The 18,083-nt window shown below is 51.1% G+C and overlaps 1 protein-coding gene across 1 annotated transcript in view; it reads right to left on the reverse strand.

Moving 5' to 3' along the window:
- LOC147717869 (uncharacterized) overlaps positions 1-18,083 on the reverse strand; it is a 238,819-nt gene that overhangs the window by 23,842 nt on the left and 196,894 nt on the right. Inside the window, exons 10-11 of the mRNA XM_086920577.1 lie at positions 13,417-13,505; positions 12,787-12,871 (exon numbers count right to left, since the gene is read on the reverse strand). Coding sequence (XP_086776703.1) covers positions 12,787-12,871; positions 13,417-13,505 — 174 coding nt within the window. The remainder of the gene's footprint in view (positions 1-12,786; positions 12,872-13,416; positions 13,506-18,083) is intronic.

Raw genomic sequence — 18,083 nt, forward strand, 5'->3', positions numbered from 1 at the left:
GGGCACAATTGATACATTTGCCTGCCACAAACACCGCAGGTGCCCGTACTGCAAGATAGGATGGCCGGAGAGGGGGAGAACTCTCATCCTGGAATGGAGACCATTCTGAAGGCCACTGAGTACTCCTACCACGCCCTAGAGACTAACATTGGAAAGGTTGAGGCAGATGTAGCTCTGCTCTGACAGGACCTCAGGAAAATGACGGGGAGGGTGTTGGAGGCCGAGATGAAAATCACAACACTGGAGGGCATGGTGAAGGACCTTACCCAGGTGAAAGAAAAATGAGAGCCCTCTCTAAAGAATTGGCGGCACAGGTCGGAGATACTGAGGAGTAATTGTGATAAAATAACTTGCGCTACCTGGGGTTCCTGGACGGTGCGGAGGGCCCATTACCTTAACTGTTACTTGAACAGTGACTGAAATCCTTTTTTTCTGCAGACCTTGTTGAACGCACATATAGGGCCCTGGTGTGGTACTTTGTATGGTCAGCGGCCTAGGGGAATTGAAATCCAAATCCACAAGAATTTTTTATCTTTCCGGACTTCACCAAACTGGTTCAGCAACAGAGGAACTTTTCATCTGGTGAAGCAGAGACTGCGGGTCTGAACCTTTGGTACATGATGTTGTATCAGCTAAGTACAAAGTGCTTTTCGAAGGTAAGGCTTTCCTGTTTGATCATCCGGACAAAGCTTGGAAATGGTTGAAGGAGCGCCCGTAGCAGTGAGTGGACGGGATGTCCTCCCACCATGGGGGGCAGCAATTGACAAGGTAGACAACGATCCCAAGGAGGCAGGCAGAAGAGGCTGAGAATACCTGGAAAGGCAGGAGACTCTGCAGAGGCTGGGGAGGTTAACATTAGAGACCAATTTGTCCGACACAGATATTTGAGATGATACAGTAGCTCCAAAGCGATGGGCCGATGAGGGTTCTCGGACATGAATGACTGAGCAGTGCCATTCCATACCTGGCTGTCCTTGTGCTTCAGTTTGGTGTGACTGTCGGTACAAGGGACTTGCATGGGCCATTGCAAACACTGATTGTGCAGAGTGGTGGGTGACAGGCATTTCCGGAATTGTGGGGGCGGGGGGTAGTTCGAAATCCACGTCAGGGAAAAGTAGTGTAGGGGCAAAGTTGGGTATACTTCAATTATTGTATTTTGGGGAGACATTGCAAGGCACGCGCTCAGAGGGCAACAACCTAGCCAACCTCGGACTCAGACAACTCGTCACAACACCCACCCACTCCGCAAGCCCCCACGTCTCCTTCAATCACACCACCGAACTCCACTGGACCAACCATCGCTGCATCCACTTCACCTTCCGGAAACCCACCACGCACCACCGTACTCAACAGATGTCTCATCGCTGCTGGAGCAAAGTCACCGAAGACCAGCTAACCACCACCCTCGCCCAGAGCCCACCCGCCTACCCCACCGATTTTTTTTTTTAAATATGTTTTATTGAAACACTTAACATACAGTTACATCATTGTGAGCATACTTCAAGGAGGGAGCGGATATCTGACCAGCATGTGCATTATACATTGTAACAACAATTCAGTCATCAATCCGGTGATTACAACCGTCACTGAACTAGGCGAATAGCATCAGTGGGAAAACCCCCTGCAATATAACCAGATGACATTCCCTCGTTACACATCATTGTATGTGGCGTCATCTATCCCACCAGAGCATCCGGTCCACCCATCGTCCAGGGTGCGCCCTTGGTTCGTTGCCCTCTGCGCTACTCACAACCTCATGCTTTGTGTTACGGTGTGATGGTCCCCAAAGAAGTGGCCTCTCCGAGCGGGCAGCCGCTGAGGTCGGTGTGGTGATGTTGCCGTCTGTGAGTGCGTCATGACCATTGTCGTATGTCAGGAAAAAGTAGTGTATGGGCAAAGTTGGGTATACTTCAATTATTGTATTTTGGGGAGACATTGCAAGGCACGCGCTCAGAGGGCAACAACCTAGCCAACCTCGGACCCACACAACTCTTCACAACACCCACCCACTCCGCAAGCCCCCACGTCTCCTTCAATCACACCACGAACTCCACTGGACCGACCATCGCTGCATCAACTTCACCTTCCGGAAACCCACCACGCACCACCGTACTCAACAGATGTCTCACCGCTGCTGGAGCAAAGTCACCGAAGACCAGCTAACCACCACCCTCGCCAGGAGCCCACCCGCCTACCCCACCGATTTTTTTTTAAAAATGTTTTATTGAAACACTTAACATACAGTTACATCATTGTGAGCATACTTCAAGGAGGGAGCGGATATCTGACCAGCATGTGCATTATACATTGAAACAACAATTCAGTCATCAATCCGGTGATTACAACCGTCACTGAACTAGGCGAATAGCATCAGTGGGAAAACCCTCTGCAATATAACCAGATGACATTCCCTCGTTACACATCATTGTATGTGGCGTCATCTATCCCACCAGAGCATCCGGTCCACCCATCGTCCAGGGTGCGCCCTTGGTTCGTTGCCCTCTGCGCTACTCACAACCTCATGCTTTGTGTTACGGTGTGATGGTCCCCAAAGAAGTGGCCTCTCCGAGCGGGCAGCCGCTGAGGTCGGCGTGGTGATGTTGCCGTCTGTGAGTGCTTCATGACCATTGTCGTATGTCAGCAGATAAATGTATTGTGGGCTGCCGTATGGCATGTGCTCGTGTATGTGTTCACAGATCATGAAAGTACAGCGCTGTCAACTGGGGGGCAGCAGTCTGTGAAACCAACCTACGAACAGAGGGGGGGAGTAAAAGAAATATTGGGGAGGGGGTGAACATTAACTCGAGGGGAAGGGGGTGCTGCATCACGGCTCTGAGTGTCAAGGTCCCGTGGCTGGGTGCTGTGTCCATGTGAGATGGGGATGATCAGTATGTGTGAGTCGGTGTGTGTGGGTGAGCGGTGGGGTGTGTCCAATACTGGGGGGGTGCGGTTCTGCGACTGCTTGTTGCATGGTTGGTCGTTCCCAGGGGGGAGGAGAGATGGGAGGGGGGTGTGGTGGACGGAGGGGGGAGGGGCAAGGCTAGGATGCGACTCTGTGTCTCATGCGTATGTGTGTGCCAATCGCCGAGTCGCTACCGTGAGTCTCTCCCCATCTGCGTGTTGCCGTGCCATGAGGGGGGTCATCTTGTTTATGTTATGCCCTGCTCCTGACATGCTGTGCTGAAGGCCTGTAAGAGGTCTTCCCAGGTCTCTGCAATCGGTATGGCCCTCCGTCCCGCGGTCTCTTCTCTACGGAGAACCGTGCCTTCTGCTGTTGCCCAGTAGGTGAGAGAGGCACACCAATGTTTCGTCTGCGGCGGATGTGCGTCTTTCCAATGACGCGTTATGAGCCGTTTGGCGGTTATCAGTCCCAGATCCCAGAACCTGGCATGGGCTTTGTTTTGCTTCGTCCTCTTGAATAACCCTACCACACAAGTCTCCCAAGTATATCGTAGTTCTGTCCCTGCACCTTTCGTTAACAGTGCAGCAACATCCTGCCAGTACGTCTGCAGCCTGGGACATACCCACAGCATGTGCAGAAGGTCAGCGTTTAGCAACAAACAGAGCGGGCAGCCGGAGGTGTCTAGTGCAAAGTATCGATTAATTTTATAGGGGGACAGATATGCCCTATGTATGACGTAGAATTGGATGATTTTAAATCTCGAGTTGCGGGGTATGTGGCGTGGTCCTTCCAGGATTCTCTCCCACTCCTTGTCCGTCCAGTCCCTCCCCCTGTCAACCGTCCATTTATCTCTCAACGGTTGGAGCGTGCATGTTGTGTGTGACTGTAGTGCCTGTGCCAGCCAATGTATCACATGGGACCCATTCCCCATGATGTGGAGGTACTGCATCAGCAGGTGCGTCTGAGGTTCTTCCGTCATGTCTCCCCAATATCTTGTGTATTCTCGGATCATAGAGGCATGTAGTAGGAATTGCCCCGCCGGCAAGTCAGCGTCCTCCAACAGGCTCCCAAACGGGATCAGGGTGTTGTCTTTGTACAAGTCTGCCATCGTTTCTATCCCCGCGCGCTCCCAGCTTTCTAATAAGGTCGCAGTGATCACTCCTCCGGCTCTGGGTGTGCCCAGCAGCGGGAGTGCAGGGGCATGGGGTGTGACCTCCCGCGTGAGTCTTAGTGCGCGTTTGTAGCATTTAAGTGCCACCGTGAGGTGTAGTTGTGTCCCGTGGGTTGCTTTAGCTAAGGGGTAAACCAGCGTGAGTGCCCGTGCTTGTGTTAGGGCCGGCATTGCCTAGGCTGTCTCGCTCACGTTCTTCCCCACGAGCCAGCCCACTACCCATTGGAGCTGTGCCGCAAGATAGTAAAGTTCCTGATTGGGGACGCCAGGCCCCCGTCAGTGTCAGGCGTATAGTTTTTTCAGCGCCACTCTGGGCCTCCCTGTGTTCCAAATGAGCGCCCATACCATAGTCTCTAGCTCTCTGAAAATCTGGGTGGGAACGTACACCGGTATATTGGAGTAATAGTAAAGGAGTCTTGGTAGCGCTATCATTTTCGTGAGGGTGACTCTGGCTGGGACATTCAGTGGGAGCATGCCCCAGAAAGCCATTTGGGCACGCAGGGAGGAGATAGCTCTGACCAAGTTGCCGTCCAGCACATCTGCCGGGGACCGATAGATATGGATGCCTAGGTATTTGAAGGTGCCTGCGTGCCAGGTATAGCGTTGTTCCCCCCAGTCGCACCTCACATTCCTGCATGTCAGGGTGAAAGTGGTAGGCCCCGGATTTCCCCCAGTTAACTTTTAGTCCAGAGTGAGCCGTGAATTCTCGTAGGGTGTCCGTGAGTCCCTGCGGTATTTGAGTGAGGTCTCTAATGTAGGGGAGCAGGTCGTCAGCATATAGCGAGACCGCGTGTGTGCCATCTTTTAATGGAATGCCCCATTCTGCACCCTGTCTCCTCAGTAATTCCGCCAGCGGTTCCATCGCTAAGGAGAAGAGCAGTGGCGACAGGAGGCAGCCCTGTCTCGTGCCCGCCTGACCTGTATGATATCTGACAGGAGGCCTCCAATCCGGACCCGGACGTTGGGCATCTGGTAGAGGAGGTCGACCATATCCATGTACGCCTCTCCCAGGTCGTACTTCTGCATTACAGCTCTGAGGTACGGCCATTCCACTGAATCGAATGCCTTTTCCAGATCTAGTACAAGACATCCCGACCTTGGCCAAGGCGTTCGCGCATATTCCTGCACCCTAAATAGCCGGCATATATTTTGCGATGTACTGCGTGTGGGTACAAAACCGTTCTGGTCTGCATGAACCAGTGTGGGCGTGTATAGGGCTAGTCTCCGGGACAGTGTGGATGCTAATACTTTATAGTCAGTATTCAGGAGGGCAAGTGGCCTGTATGAACCCAACTGTGTCCTGTCTTTTCCGGGTTTTAGGAGGGAGACCAGGGTTGCTTCATTTAAGGAGGGCGATAATGAGGAGTCCTCTATCGCTGCCTCATACAGTTTGATCAGATCAGGGATTAGAAGGTCCGGATATGCCTTGTAAAACCCCACTGGGAGTCCGTCGGGGCCCGGGTATTTCCCATTGAAGAGTGCCGCTATAACCACCCGGAGTTCCTCTGAGGTGATGGGTGCCGCTAAGTCGTTGCGTTGGGCGTCTCTGAGTGTCGGCAGCGGTATCGAACTGAGGTATTCCTCAGTGTCCGGGGCAGGAGCAGGCAGGTAAGAGCGGTATAGCCTGTCATAGTGGCTAGTGAACGCGCAATGTATCTCCTGTTGAGTGTGTAGGAGTGCTCCAGTGGCTCCCAGTATTTTCATTACTGGTTTCGTCTTTTCCTCCCTGTTAATTAACCATGTCAGTAGCTTGCCTGGTTTATCCCCTCTGTCGTGGGTGCATGCCGCGTGGGCTGCGTAATTCAAGCACCGCAGTCTCTCTATTAGCCGCTCGTGCTCCACTTGCGCAGTTCGCAACCCTGCTCTGTCATCCCTCACCGTGTCTAGTTCATGTCGTAGCAGCCCTGCATCTACCCTTTTGAGGTCTTTTTCAACTTGCCGTTTAAAGTTGACCTGTGTGCCCAGGCACTGTCCCCTTATGACCACTTTGAATGCATCCCATTCTATTTGGGGGGTGGTGGCTGCGACCGTATTCTCCTCGAAGTAGTGCACTATGTGTGTGAACAGTGAGTCTCGGAAAGGTGCGTCCAACAGGAGATCCAGCTGCAGTCTCCAGGTGGGGGCGGGAGGATGCGTGTTCGCCCATGTGATTTCCAACATGTGGGGATTGTGGTCCGAATGTGTCCGGCCCATGTAATATGTGTCCGTTACTAACGGGAGTAGATCCTCAGTGAGCATGTACCTGTCCAGTCGTGTGTGTAGGCCATGGGCACCCGAGTAGTATAAGTATGTCTGGGTGTTCGGGTGTCGGTGTCTCCATACGTCTTGCAGGTTCCAGTGGGCGGCCCAGGCCATAAGGGCCTTCATGTCGCCCACTACTGGCGCATTGGGTAATGGTGGGAAGGAGCGGTCCAGCGTGGTGTCCAGCACACAATTGTAGTCCCCTCCCAATACCCAGGGGATCCCGTGCCAGTGTGATAGGGCCGTCGATACTCTCGTGAAAAAACCCTGCTGGTCTGTGTTGGGGGCATAAATCGACGCCAAGACTATCGGGCGTCAGTCCAGGCGCCCTTTCACAGCTACCAGCCTCCCCTCTCCATCTATGTAAGAGTCTTCGATGTCAAACGGGATCCCTGGTCTCATCCATACCAACACACCTCGTGCATAGGAGGAGAACCCTGTCGCGTATAAGTGTCCTCGCCACCGTCTGCTTAGTGTATGTACCTCAGGTGTAGTTAGATGTGTCTCCTGCAAGAGTGCTATTTGGACCTTATGTCTCTTCAAGTATGAGTAGATCATGTACCTACGCGAGGGTGTATGTATACCACGCACATTCCAAGTGCAAATCTTAATCGCGGTCATCACAGTTCTTCAGGTGAGCTCTACCCTCCATTCCCCCAGCCACATGCGTCCCTTTGGAGAGCCTCCCACCACCCATCACAACAACATTTCCACATACACCTGTGGGGCACAATAATGAGTACAATGAAATCTTCACTAGCCTGTGGATGCAGCATATTCCAGAGAAAGGGGGGAGGCGGAACATGAACAGGGGATAATACCAAAAGGTCGGCTGCGGAACGTGCAGTCATCCAAACACTCTACTGAGATAATCAACTTTCAAATCTGGGGGGTTGCTGCCCGTCACGCTGGGCAAGTGAGACATTAACTTTAAGCAAAGCGTGAGTGCGTGCGTGTTTGCACATGGGGAAGCGTGCTTTCCTAGCCGGCCACTCAATGGGCATCGTAATAGACATTGTAGGGCGTCCATAAAGTCGCGTGGCGCCGCATGTGCCAGATCGCAGTGTGCAGCGGCGGCACTGGCCGCCTACCCCACCGTTGCCGACACCGCCGCCTGCAAACTCAGACAGTGGATCGATGACTGTGCCAACACCCTTGCCCCGTTCAACAGTCACACCAGCAAGAAAGACAGCTGGTTCACTGAAGACCTCAAGGACTCCAAGCAAACCTGCCAAAAGCTGGAGAGGAACTGGCTCCATGAACAAACACCGGACAGCTACGCAGCCCACAAGAACGCCACCAGCAGACACCATCACCTCATCAGATCAGCCAAAAGGGCCTTCTTCAAGGACCGCCTAGACAACAACGCACACAACAGCAAAGAGCTCTTCAACATTGTGAAGGAACTCTCCAACACCAACGGCATCCCACCTTAGCAAGACCTGTGCGACTCGCTGGCCACCTTCTTCCATCGCAAGATCTCAGACATCCATGACAGCTTCTACGCCACGACCGCCCCGACAACCACTGGGACCACCGCCCCCACGACCAACATCCGCACCAACCGCCTGCTCTCCTCGACCAACATCAACGAAGACGACACCATCAAGATTAAGGATGGGCGGATTTCGCGGATCCACGATCCGCGAATTTGCGGATTTGCGGATTCGTGGATCCGCAAAATCCGCGAACTTGCAGATTCGCGGATTTTGCTGCCTTTTTTTAAATGGGGGATGCAAAGGCTTCTATCCAGCATCACAGCTGATTTTCGACGGTAGATTTGGGAAGAAGGCACTCCTGCCCAGCCTCAACGACGCTCACAATTGTTTTTGGGCTGATGAATCAGTCACTGAATTTGAGCTTCAACTAGTTCCAGCAACCATGCGTGTGTTACTATGCAATCGCCCCGAAGGGCGCAGGGGTCCCTTGAGTGAGCTGTTCATACCATTCCCATCCATCATCCTGTAACTAATTTAAGATGGCGCCAGCAAGCTGCCAGCGCCATCCTAAAATAGTTACTAAATTAGCTTCATCAGGAAGCACTAATAGATAAAATAAAGCAGGTGCTCGAGCACCTGCTTTATTTTATTTATTAGTGCTTCCTGTTGAAGCTAACTGAAGCTAACTTAGTAACTATTTTAGGATGGCGCTGGCAGCTTGCCGGCGCCATCCTAAAATAGTTACAACTTCAAGCTTGAAGGCTTGAACGTTTGCCCCCCAAATCCGCAGCTCGCGGATTCGGGGATTTTCTGTAAATTCGCGGGAGTTCGCGGTTTGCGGATTTACCGAAAATCTGTGAAATCCGCGAGCGGAACGGATTTTCCTCTCTCGCTTAATCAAGATCATGAACACCTTCCACTCCAGATCTCCGTCAGACCCAGGACCACACTACATCTTCAACAAAGCCAGCACCGCAGTCGCACCCCATCTCCGGAAAGCCATCAACATCTCCTTTAAGACAGCAACCTTCCCGGAGAGCTGAAAGAACGCCGAGATCAGTGCCTTACTCAAGAAACACACGGCGGACCTCAAGAACTTCCAGACCATCTCCCTGCTCCCGTTCCCAGCGAAGGTCATCAAGAAGACCGTCAACAAACAACTGACCGGCTACCTCGAGGAGAACAGCATCCTGGACCTGTCCCAGTCCGGGTCCTGCAGCAACCACAGTACCAAGACTGATCATCGCCGCCACCGATGACAACAGGACCCTGCTAGACTACAAAGAAACCGCGGCCCTTGTCCTCCTGGACCTGTCAGCCGCCTTCGACACGGTCTGCCACCGCACACTACTAACACACCTCCACGACACCGGGATCCAAGAGAAGGCCCTGGACTGGACAACCTCCTTCCTCTCCAGCAGAACACAGAGCGTCTGCCTTCCCCCTTAAGCTCCGAAGCCACCAAGATTATCTGCGGCGTACCCCAGGGCTCATCCCTGAGCTCAATGCTGTTCAACATCTACATGGCACCGCTCGCCCACGTTGCCCGACTGCATGACCTCAACATCATCTCCTACGCCGATGACACCCAGCTGATCCTCTCCCTCACCAAGGACCTCCACACTGCAAAAACCAGCTTCCACAAAGAAATGAAGGCAGTCGCCGAATGGATGAGAAACAGCAGACTGAAGCTGAACTTGAACAAGACGGACGTCCTTATCCCCGGATCCACCCCTTTGGCCTGGAACGACTCCTGGTGGCTAACCGCACTGGGAACAGCTCCAACACCCACCAACCACGCGCACAACCTAGGGGTCATCCTCGACTCCACCCTCTCCATGACTAAGCAGGTCATTGCCGTCTCTTCCTCCTGCTTCAATACCCTCTGCATGCTCTGCAAGATCTACAAGTGGATCCCCACCGAAACTAGAAGAACGGTCCCCCAAACCCTGGTCAACAACAGGTTGGACTACGGAAACTCCCTCTATGCTGGAGCCTCGGCCATACTCCTGAAATGGCTTCAACACATCCAGAACACCCCTGCACGCCTGATCCTCGACATCCCTTGCCGCAGCCACATAGGGGCTAATAAGTCTAAAAGTTCTAAATTCTGCATTACTCCTGATACCACAGGTCCCACCTCCATAAAATGTGGCTGTTGTGTCTTCGCTATGCTACTGAAGATGGACCTTCCTCCACAAGATCTGGGGTTGTTCAGGGATGGCACAATATTGTAAGTCCATCATTATAGAATTGGAGGAGTTGATGGGTACTGTTGTCCTCAGGATGCCTCAATTGATTGTGCTGGGCACACTTACGCAATTGCTGCTTTGTATGTTGTTGCTAAAAGAGATCTACTCAGCCTCGGGAGGGGAGCGGTGTTCCCACGAAAGACATGTGGAGAGACGGCATGGAGAGGTGTGGAGCAGCGACCAGGGCAGCTGACTTCAGAGCACAGGGTTCACGGTTTGATCCCGGGCTCCAGCGGCAGCTCAGCTCAGCACCATGTGACTCTGGGCAATAGCTCACTTAATTTCCACGACGGCCCCCAGCGCCTTGAGACCCGTAAGGGTGAGTAGTTCTTGCTTTACAAATATGGATTTACATTTACAATCCTCACATGGAGTGGGTGGGTTACCATAGCTGGGGTTGCCCCAAGAAATTTGTGAATATATGGGAGAAATGAGGTTCCTACCAATGCCTCACGGGCAATTTAGACATTACAATGGGTGATAAGACCCCAACTTGATACCGTCATCACTGAGGTGGATGCAGTTATCGACTTTGTGCTAAGAACCCTCTCTGGAGTTCCGAGGGGGTGCTCGTGGCCGTCTGCGGGGAGCCAGGGGGGGAAGGGATGGCAATATGATGTTCAAGGGGATGTCTGTGCTTCTTGTGCACAAAATCTTGTCCGTTTTTAAAAATAAAAATTATATAACTTTAAAAAGATTGATCTTCATGTGGCTACAGGCTAAGGTCACTTCTCATTGCCACCAACAATTACAGTTGTACTCAGAAGATATCCAACTCCATTACCATCCCTGAAAGAATTACATCAATGAATGAAGGAGCTTTCCTTGTCTAAATCTTAATGACACAGAAATCCTTAAAGAACAAGATACCTTCCATTCAAGTAGTGCTTATTTTGAACTGGGGGCTGCAGGTGGAGCACTCAACATACTTTGATCCAGACCAAGAAAGAGAAAACCCCAAAAGGAGGAAAGAAGGAGGAAGAGAAAGATGGAAAACAGTGGCAAAGGAAGAAAGCTTGGATGAAAACAACCCACAAGAGTGAGAAATAGAGACAGGGAGTGGCAGGTGGTGCATTAACGAGCCATGTAGTGGAATCAAGACTTCACTGCCTTGATATTTGGCACCCTTCACTTTGATAGCGCCAGTGATTGGCATCTGAATAAAATCTCGGGCCTCAGCATTTAATTTTTTACAAGTTAAGCACTGCTGCCAAGTGCCAGAAGAACGTTAAACCACTCTTGTACCATCACAGTCAGGGGAAAAAAACAAATCCTTCTGTTGCTTCAGTTGGTAGAACTCATCAAATTGATAGGGCATTGTATTTTTCTAGGCTTGATTATTGTAAAATGGTGCATTCCCTAAAGAGGAGATCTTGAGACTTCAAAGCTATGTTTCCATACTCTACCTCACCCTAAAGAAATCAGATCATATTACCTCATCCCATGACGACCTAGCTCGGCTTCCCCTCGCACACAGAATGAAATGCAATCGTCTCTTCACGATATTCAAAGCATGTGAAGGCCATTTCCCAAAATACCTTTGGTTATTATTACTGAACAGAGCACCTAGCCAGAAGCTGAGGCTCACTGATGCAAGCCTGATGACATGGCCAAGATTCAATCGCAAAGCCCACAAATGCAGGCAAAATGAGTGTTGGTGGCACAGCTCTCGATCAGCCTCGGCCCATATATCAGAAAGTAACCAAATCTGCCAACATTTAGACAACATAGAGACTAGACTATTCAAAAAGGCAGACCGCAATACTAACCGACTGTAGGATCCTTCTGATTCAGAAAAGGGGGTGGTGATGAACAGAGTGTCTGAATTAAGTAGACCACTCTTACCCAGTCCAAAGATCAGGGCTTGATCCATCACCGTTTTTTAGCTCACTGCACCATCCCAGCTCAGAACTTGGCTATATGCAAATTAGTCTGACCCTGGCCCAGTGCATCATGGGAACAGGGCACACCAAACTACCAAGCCAATTCTTACACTGGGAAGGAAACAAGCTTCCGGGGACCGGTTTCTGGCATTTCAGCCATCTTCGGCCCGGCTTGCTTGAATCCTGATGGTGCAATGAGCAAGGGACTCACATCTGAGTATACCCTTCCACGCTTATGGTGGACAAAAATGATTCAGATAGCCAGGTTCTGAGCTGGGATGGTGCAGTGAGATAAATAACAGTGATGGATCAAGCCCTGATCTTTGGACTGGGTAAGAGTGGTCTGCTTAATTCAGACACTCTGTTGATCACCACCCCCTTTTCTGAATCGTTTTTGGCCACTATAGGTGTGGCAGGGTATACTCAGACATGAGTCCCTTTCTCACTGCACCATCAGGATTCAAGTAAGCCGGGCCGAAGACTGCTGAAATGCCAGAAACCGGTCCCCGGTAGCTTGTCTCCTTTCTGGTGAAGAATTGGCTTGGTAGTTTAGTCTGCCCTGTTCCCATGATGCACTGGGCCAGGGACAGACTGATTTGCATATAGCCAGGTTCTGAGCTGGGATGGTGCAGTGAGATAAATAACGGTGATGGATCAAGCCCTGATCTTTGGACTGGGTAAGAGTGGTCTGCTTAATTCAGACACTCTGTTCATCACCACCCCCTTTTCTGAATCATTGTAGGATCCTTCTGAGCGCAGTTCTTCCCCACCAAATATCAGATCTAAACACTTTGCAAGGGATCCCCAACTTTTTGATGCTGGGGACATCTCTTTCCTGGAAAAGGATTGGTTTAATCAAAAGCCAGCAAGCACAAAAGGAAAAAACAAATAAACCTACTTATCCACCACTGGCCTTGGTCTTCTCGCCACCTCATAGCACTGATGGCCCGGTAAGAGAGGAACTGCTTGATTTGGGAGCGGATCTGAAAATGCAAGAGAGGAAAAATATTAGAAGTTGCTGAACTTACATACATACATAAATCACCCCATCTTGCAACTAAATAACATGTGTTTTTTATTACCCACCTCAATGATGCTCCTTTTATGGACCTCATCATGATGAGCCATGTCAGACTGGGGTTCAATAGGCCTCTAGCTGTGGATATACTTGCCATCTAACTGGAGGTCATTAAGGTTTGGCACCACCCAGACCTTCATTCATTCAACTATTCATTCAGGAATATACTTGTGGGCAACAGATCTGAAAAGCCTTGGGCTCCTTCCAGGAGTTTCTTTGTCCCACCCACTCTTATGAGGATGTTATTCGACCCTTCATGCTTCATCAGCTATAAATACTCAAGTACGGGCAGGTGAAGCTGGTTCTGGCCTTGAATGAAGCCCATTTCTCCCGCCTACACTGTTAGTTCCTTACACCTTCCCACCTGTCCAGTGTCAAGGTAAGCCTCTAGGTTTAATGTACACTACTCTTTAGGGAGGGTTGGATTTGAAGAGTGGCATGTCTTGTTACCTGTTCAAAAGTCTGATTCTTCTTTTCAGGGGTTTCCAAGAGGCTGCCATCCATGGATGTAGCTGTGATCTTCAAAGCCAGTCTCTGATCTGCAAGGAGAGGGCAGCTGCTGTCAAAGGCAAAGGAGATTAATGGAGTACTGGGGATACTGGGTAGAGTGTGTGCTGCCTCCCAGGCACCCAGCCTCCTATGCCCCTCTGAGCATGATGCTCAACTGCAACTGTCCATGTGATGTAGCTGATACCAACATGCCACCAGTGATACCCGCATACCACTAGTCCTCTTACATCTTACTTTTCAGCCAATACATGAACAGCACTTTTACTAGGTATGAATTTAGTTTTACCATCATTTTGTCACAGGCTTCAGTGAACTGGTGTCAAAGTAATTTAAATTCTGCATTAACCTTAAATAAAAACAATAGATAACAAGCACTTCATTTATTATAAGGAATGTTTGCTTAATTTAGGATCAGGTAGGCTGTAAATAGCTGAAAAATATATTCATTACAATTAATAGTTACGGTTAGAACTATCAGTCTAGAGCCACTCTCTCCCCGCAGCTCTGCTGTGCTGTCTCTTGCCTCCAGAACCCGACCTCCTCCTTGGGAGGTTCGAGGCTGCTGCCCGCTCCTGCGACTGCTGCCCGCTTCAACTTGGACTGGACTGCCTACAACCTTTCTCAGCCATTTTATTTTCTTAATTTTTCCCTGTTGTGCCACTTTTATTGGGCCCATCTGTGTCTTGCTCTAATTCCACACTGTTTTTATTTTCTTGTGCCTGCCTGTTCCTTTCGCCTTTCAAAGCTGCTGCCCCTGCGGCCCCTCCCCCCCGGAATTCCCCAGCTCCCGCTTCCCAGCCTCTCTTTCCTCCCACCTCCCCTACTTATGGCGGCTGCTGCGCAGCCGAGCAGCGGATGTGCGCTGCCGGCATGCCAAAGGCAGCCCTGGACCTCCCACTATCCATCGCTACGACACCACCACCCTCCTCGCGCTCAAACCTGAAAGACTTAGAGAATGCCATCAGGCCTTGCCGAACACGACCGTCAGCCAGTTCTTCTGCCTCCACCAGACACACACCACCACACCAGCCTCCAACACTGCTGACGCCACCACCAGCGGCACCCTAAAATGCACCTTCCTCAACTTACATGGCATGCCATGAAAATCTGGAACCTACTCAACTCTCTCTCGCCCGACATCGCCTTCTTCACAGAGACCTGGACCAACACATCCTCCGTCCCTGACATCAGCATCGCCATCCCAGATGGATACAAGATCCAGAGGAAAGAACGCCCCCAACTACCCAGCAGGGGGCCTCGCCATCACCCACAAGAGCACCCTCTGCCTCACCACCTCCAGTGAAACCTTCTCCTCCGCCAAACACCTGCACTTCCAGATCCAGTTAACCCCAAAAAGCCACACTCTGGCCTCCGAACACCCTTCGCCACCACCATCACCGACTTCATCCCACCCCACGCCATCGCCTCAATCAACTACATACTCATTGGAGACCACCTCGACTACCACCTCGACAACCCCAGTGACTCCAACTCCACTGTCCTTTGTGACAACCTCGCCAGCATCAGACTTAAAAAACTCATCAACACACCGACCCATAGAGCAGGACACTCCCTCGACCCATCTTCACAGCAGGAAACAGCGTCCAATTCAACCATACAACACAGCGGCCATGTACCGACCACCACTGCATACACTTTGCCATCAACAAACCCAAGGCCCCCAAACCAGCCCAAAGCCCCCCACGAAGGAACTGAAGCAAGGTTACCGGCGAGCAACTTAGCTCCACCCCCACCCAAGACAACCACAACTGGACACCAGACGCAAACGACGCAGCCAGAGAACTCCACACCTGGATCTCCGACTGTGCAGACGAGCTTGCCCTACTGTGCAACCCCAACAGACAATGCCCCAGGAAAGCCGCCTGGTTCACCACCGCTCTCCAAGAAGTCAGACGCACCTGCAGACGCCTGGAGGAGAACTGGAGAAACACCAAGACAACCGAAAACCACACCACCTACATGGACGCCGTGATGGACTACCACAACCAGATCAGAACCACCAAGAGGAACTTCATCCACAACAAAATCCTCGCCAACTCCACCAACTCCAAAGAACTTTTCAGTGTCATTCAGTGAAGTAGTGTGGCTCACTGGTTAGAGGCGGCAGACCCGAGAGCAGAGGACGGCCCGGGACCAGGGTTCGATTCCCGGCGCGGCAGGTTTCTGGACCAGGGTCAGCGGACTCGATAATTCTCTCGCCTCGGTGCCCACTCTGATCAGCGATCACACTCAGCAACTCTGGGCATTAGCTTGCCTCATCTTCACTAACGGCCCCACCAGACCGCCGGGGATGCCTGGTCTCACCCTGGAGATACTCATTAAGGGACCATCTCTCAGGGAAGCCAGGAAGGGTTTCGCAGCGGTCGAAGCGCCTTGGGACCCTACGGGTAAGTAGTGCGCTATATAAATGCCAATACATTTACATTTACATTTACATTCAATAATTCACCAACACACGCAGTGAAGCCACAGACATCACCTCATCCCAAGACCTCTGCAACCAGCTTGGAACCTATTTCCCCTCAAGATCAAAAACATCAACAACAACTTCATCGACCATCCACTAGTCACCGCAGACAGCCCCTCACCCCCCAGAAACACCAGCCAGCCCATCATCTCCAACTGGACACCGATCACAGCCGAAGACACCGCCTCGACCATGAAAAGCATCCAATCAGGGGCCCCCACCAACCCCATCCCCCTCACATCTACCACAGAGCCGCGGCCACTATCACATCCGAACTACAACGCACCATCAACACCTCCTTCAACACAGGCACCTTCTCAGATGACTGGAAGAACACAGATGTCAGACCTCTGCTCAAGAAGCCCACAGCTGACCCCACCGACCTCATGAACTATCGGCCCATCTCGCTCCTCCCCTTCACAGCCAAAGTTGCAGAGCAAACACTCAGTCAACTGGAAACTGACACGTTTCATTGAAGAGAGCGCCATCCTCTTCCCGTCTCAATCCGGATTCCAAAGCAACCACAGCACAGAGAACGCCCTACTCGCCGCTACAGACGACATCCGCACCCTCCTGGACCAAGGCTACTCCTCAGCCCTCATCCTACTCGATCTATCAGTGGTCTTCGACACCGTCTCCCACTGCACACTAGTCGCCAGACTACATGAAGCACGTAAGGTGACGAACCGTCCGTAAATTTCACGGACGGTCCGTAAATTGGACCTCACGTCCTTTGGGATCCTTTTTACGTACACCTTTTTACGTAATTTTGTCCATCGCAGGGAGCAGCACTGCTCCCCTGTTAGAAGCCTTAGCCCCTTGATGGGGCGCTGCACGCTCCACCTAGAGCACAAGAGCAGTCCCACCTGCCCTTTGTCATTCTGTTTGGGGCTGATGATTGCCACATACAAAATGACAATGGGCCGTCTGGAGTGTTACTGCATGTGGTGGGCCTCCTCCTGCCTCGGTCTAGGGCAGCGCATTTTGGAAGAAATGTGCAAACAAGCAAATGCTGCTATAGATTCCAGTTCATTCAAAGAAGCTGGTGAAACAAGTTGAAAAGAAGGGGCCCAGGCTAGAGTTCTTTCTGGCTCATCGTTTTAGAAAAGTGCAGTTTCAATATTATTTTGAACAAAGCTATGGTTGCTGCATTTTTATTTTATGCATCTAACAACCACTGACAAAGCCAATACTTCTGGCTTGTTATATATCTGGATACAATGACAGAAGAGGCAAAATACCAGTCCAGTGGCACACTATGGTAAACACAGATTTTTAGCTTAGGTGTTTTAAGCTCCACCCTTAATTACATCGAACACCCTCTTTTGAGAGACGACCCCCCCTTTTTTTCATCACGCTTAAAGCCCTGGAAACAACACCATGTCACAGTCACCTCACATCCTGGCACTGTGCATCATGCATGACTCATGACTTCCACTTTTTCAGATTGCCTATGTGCAGGGGCATAGTGAACCCTCCGCCACCCCACACCTTGCTTAAGGAACTACAGCAAGGGTGACATTTTTGATGGGTCTCTTATGTCTGTAACTCTGCAGACGAAGGCTCAGCTCATAATTAATATGAAAAGATTGGCGAGTGAGTAAGTGAAGGGATGAATGGATGTCTGGATGGATTGGTGAATGGATGATTGAAAAGGTGATTAGATGGAAAATGGGTGAAAGGATGGATGGATGAGTGAAAGGGTGGATGATCGGTGAGTGAATGGGTGGATGGATGAGTGAACAATGGATGAGTGATAGGGTCAATGGATGGATTTATGAGTGGATGAGTAGAAGCAGGGCACAAGTTCTAAAAAAAGAAGTGGGGGAACGCTGCCACCGGAAGTGACATCACAACAGGAAGTGACATCACAAAAGCTGGCTTGCACCATCAGAACTCATTGCCTCCCATCACTCAACCCTTAAATGCGATTGCATCTGAGGAGTCAGCACGTGAGCAGCGTGCTGTGAGCTCCGAGCTACTCATCCCAGAGAGGCCAAAGAGTGAAGTCCAGCTGTTTGGCAGGGGGGACGGCGTCCACCCGGTAAAATAAGTGGGGGGACGCCGTCCACCTGTGTGGTACCCCGACTCGAGTCCTAAGTAGAAGGATGGGTGGATG

This window comes from Lissotriton vulgaris, chromosome 5, assembly GCF_964263255.1.
Source record: "Lissotriton vulgaris chromosome 5, aLisVul1.2, whole genome shotgun sequence".
Classification (NCBI taxonomy): Eukaryota; Metazoa; Chordata; class Amphibia; order Caudata; family Salamandridae; genus Lissotriton; species Lissotriton vulgaris.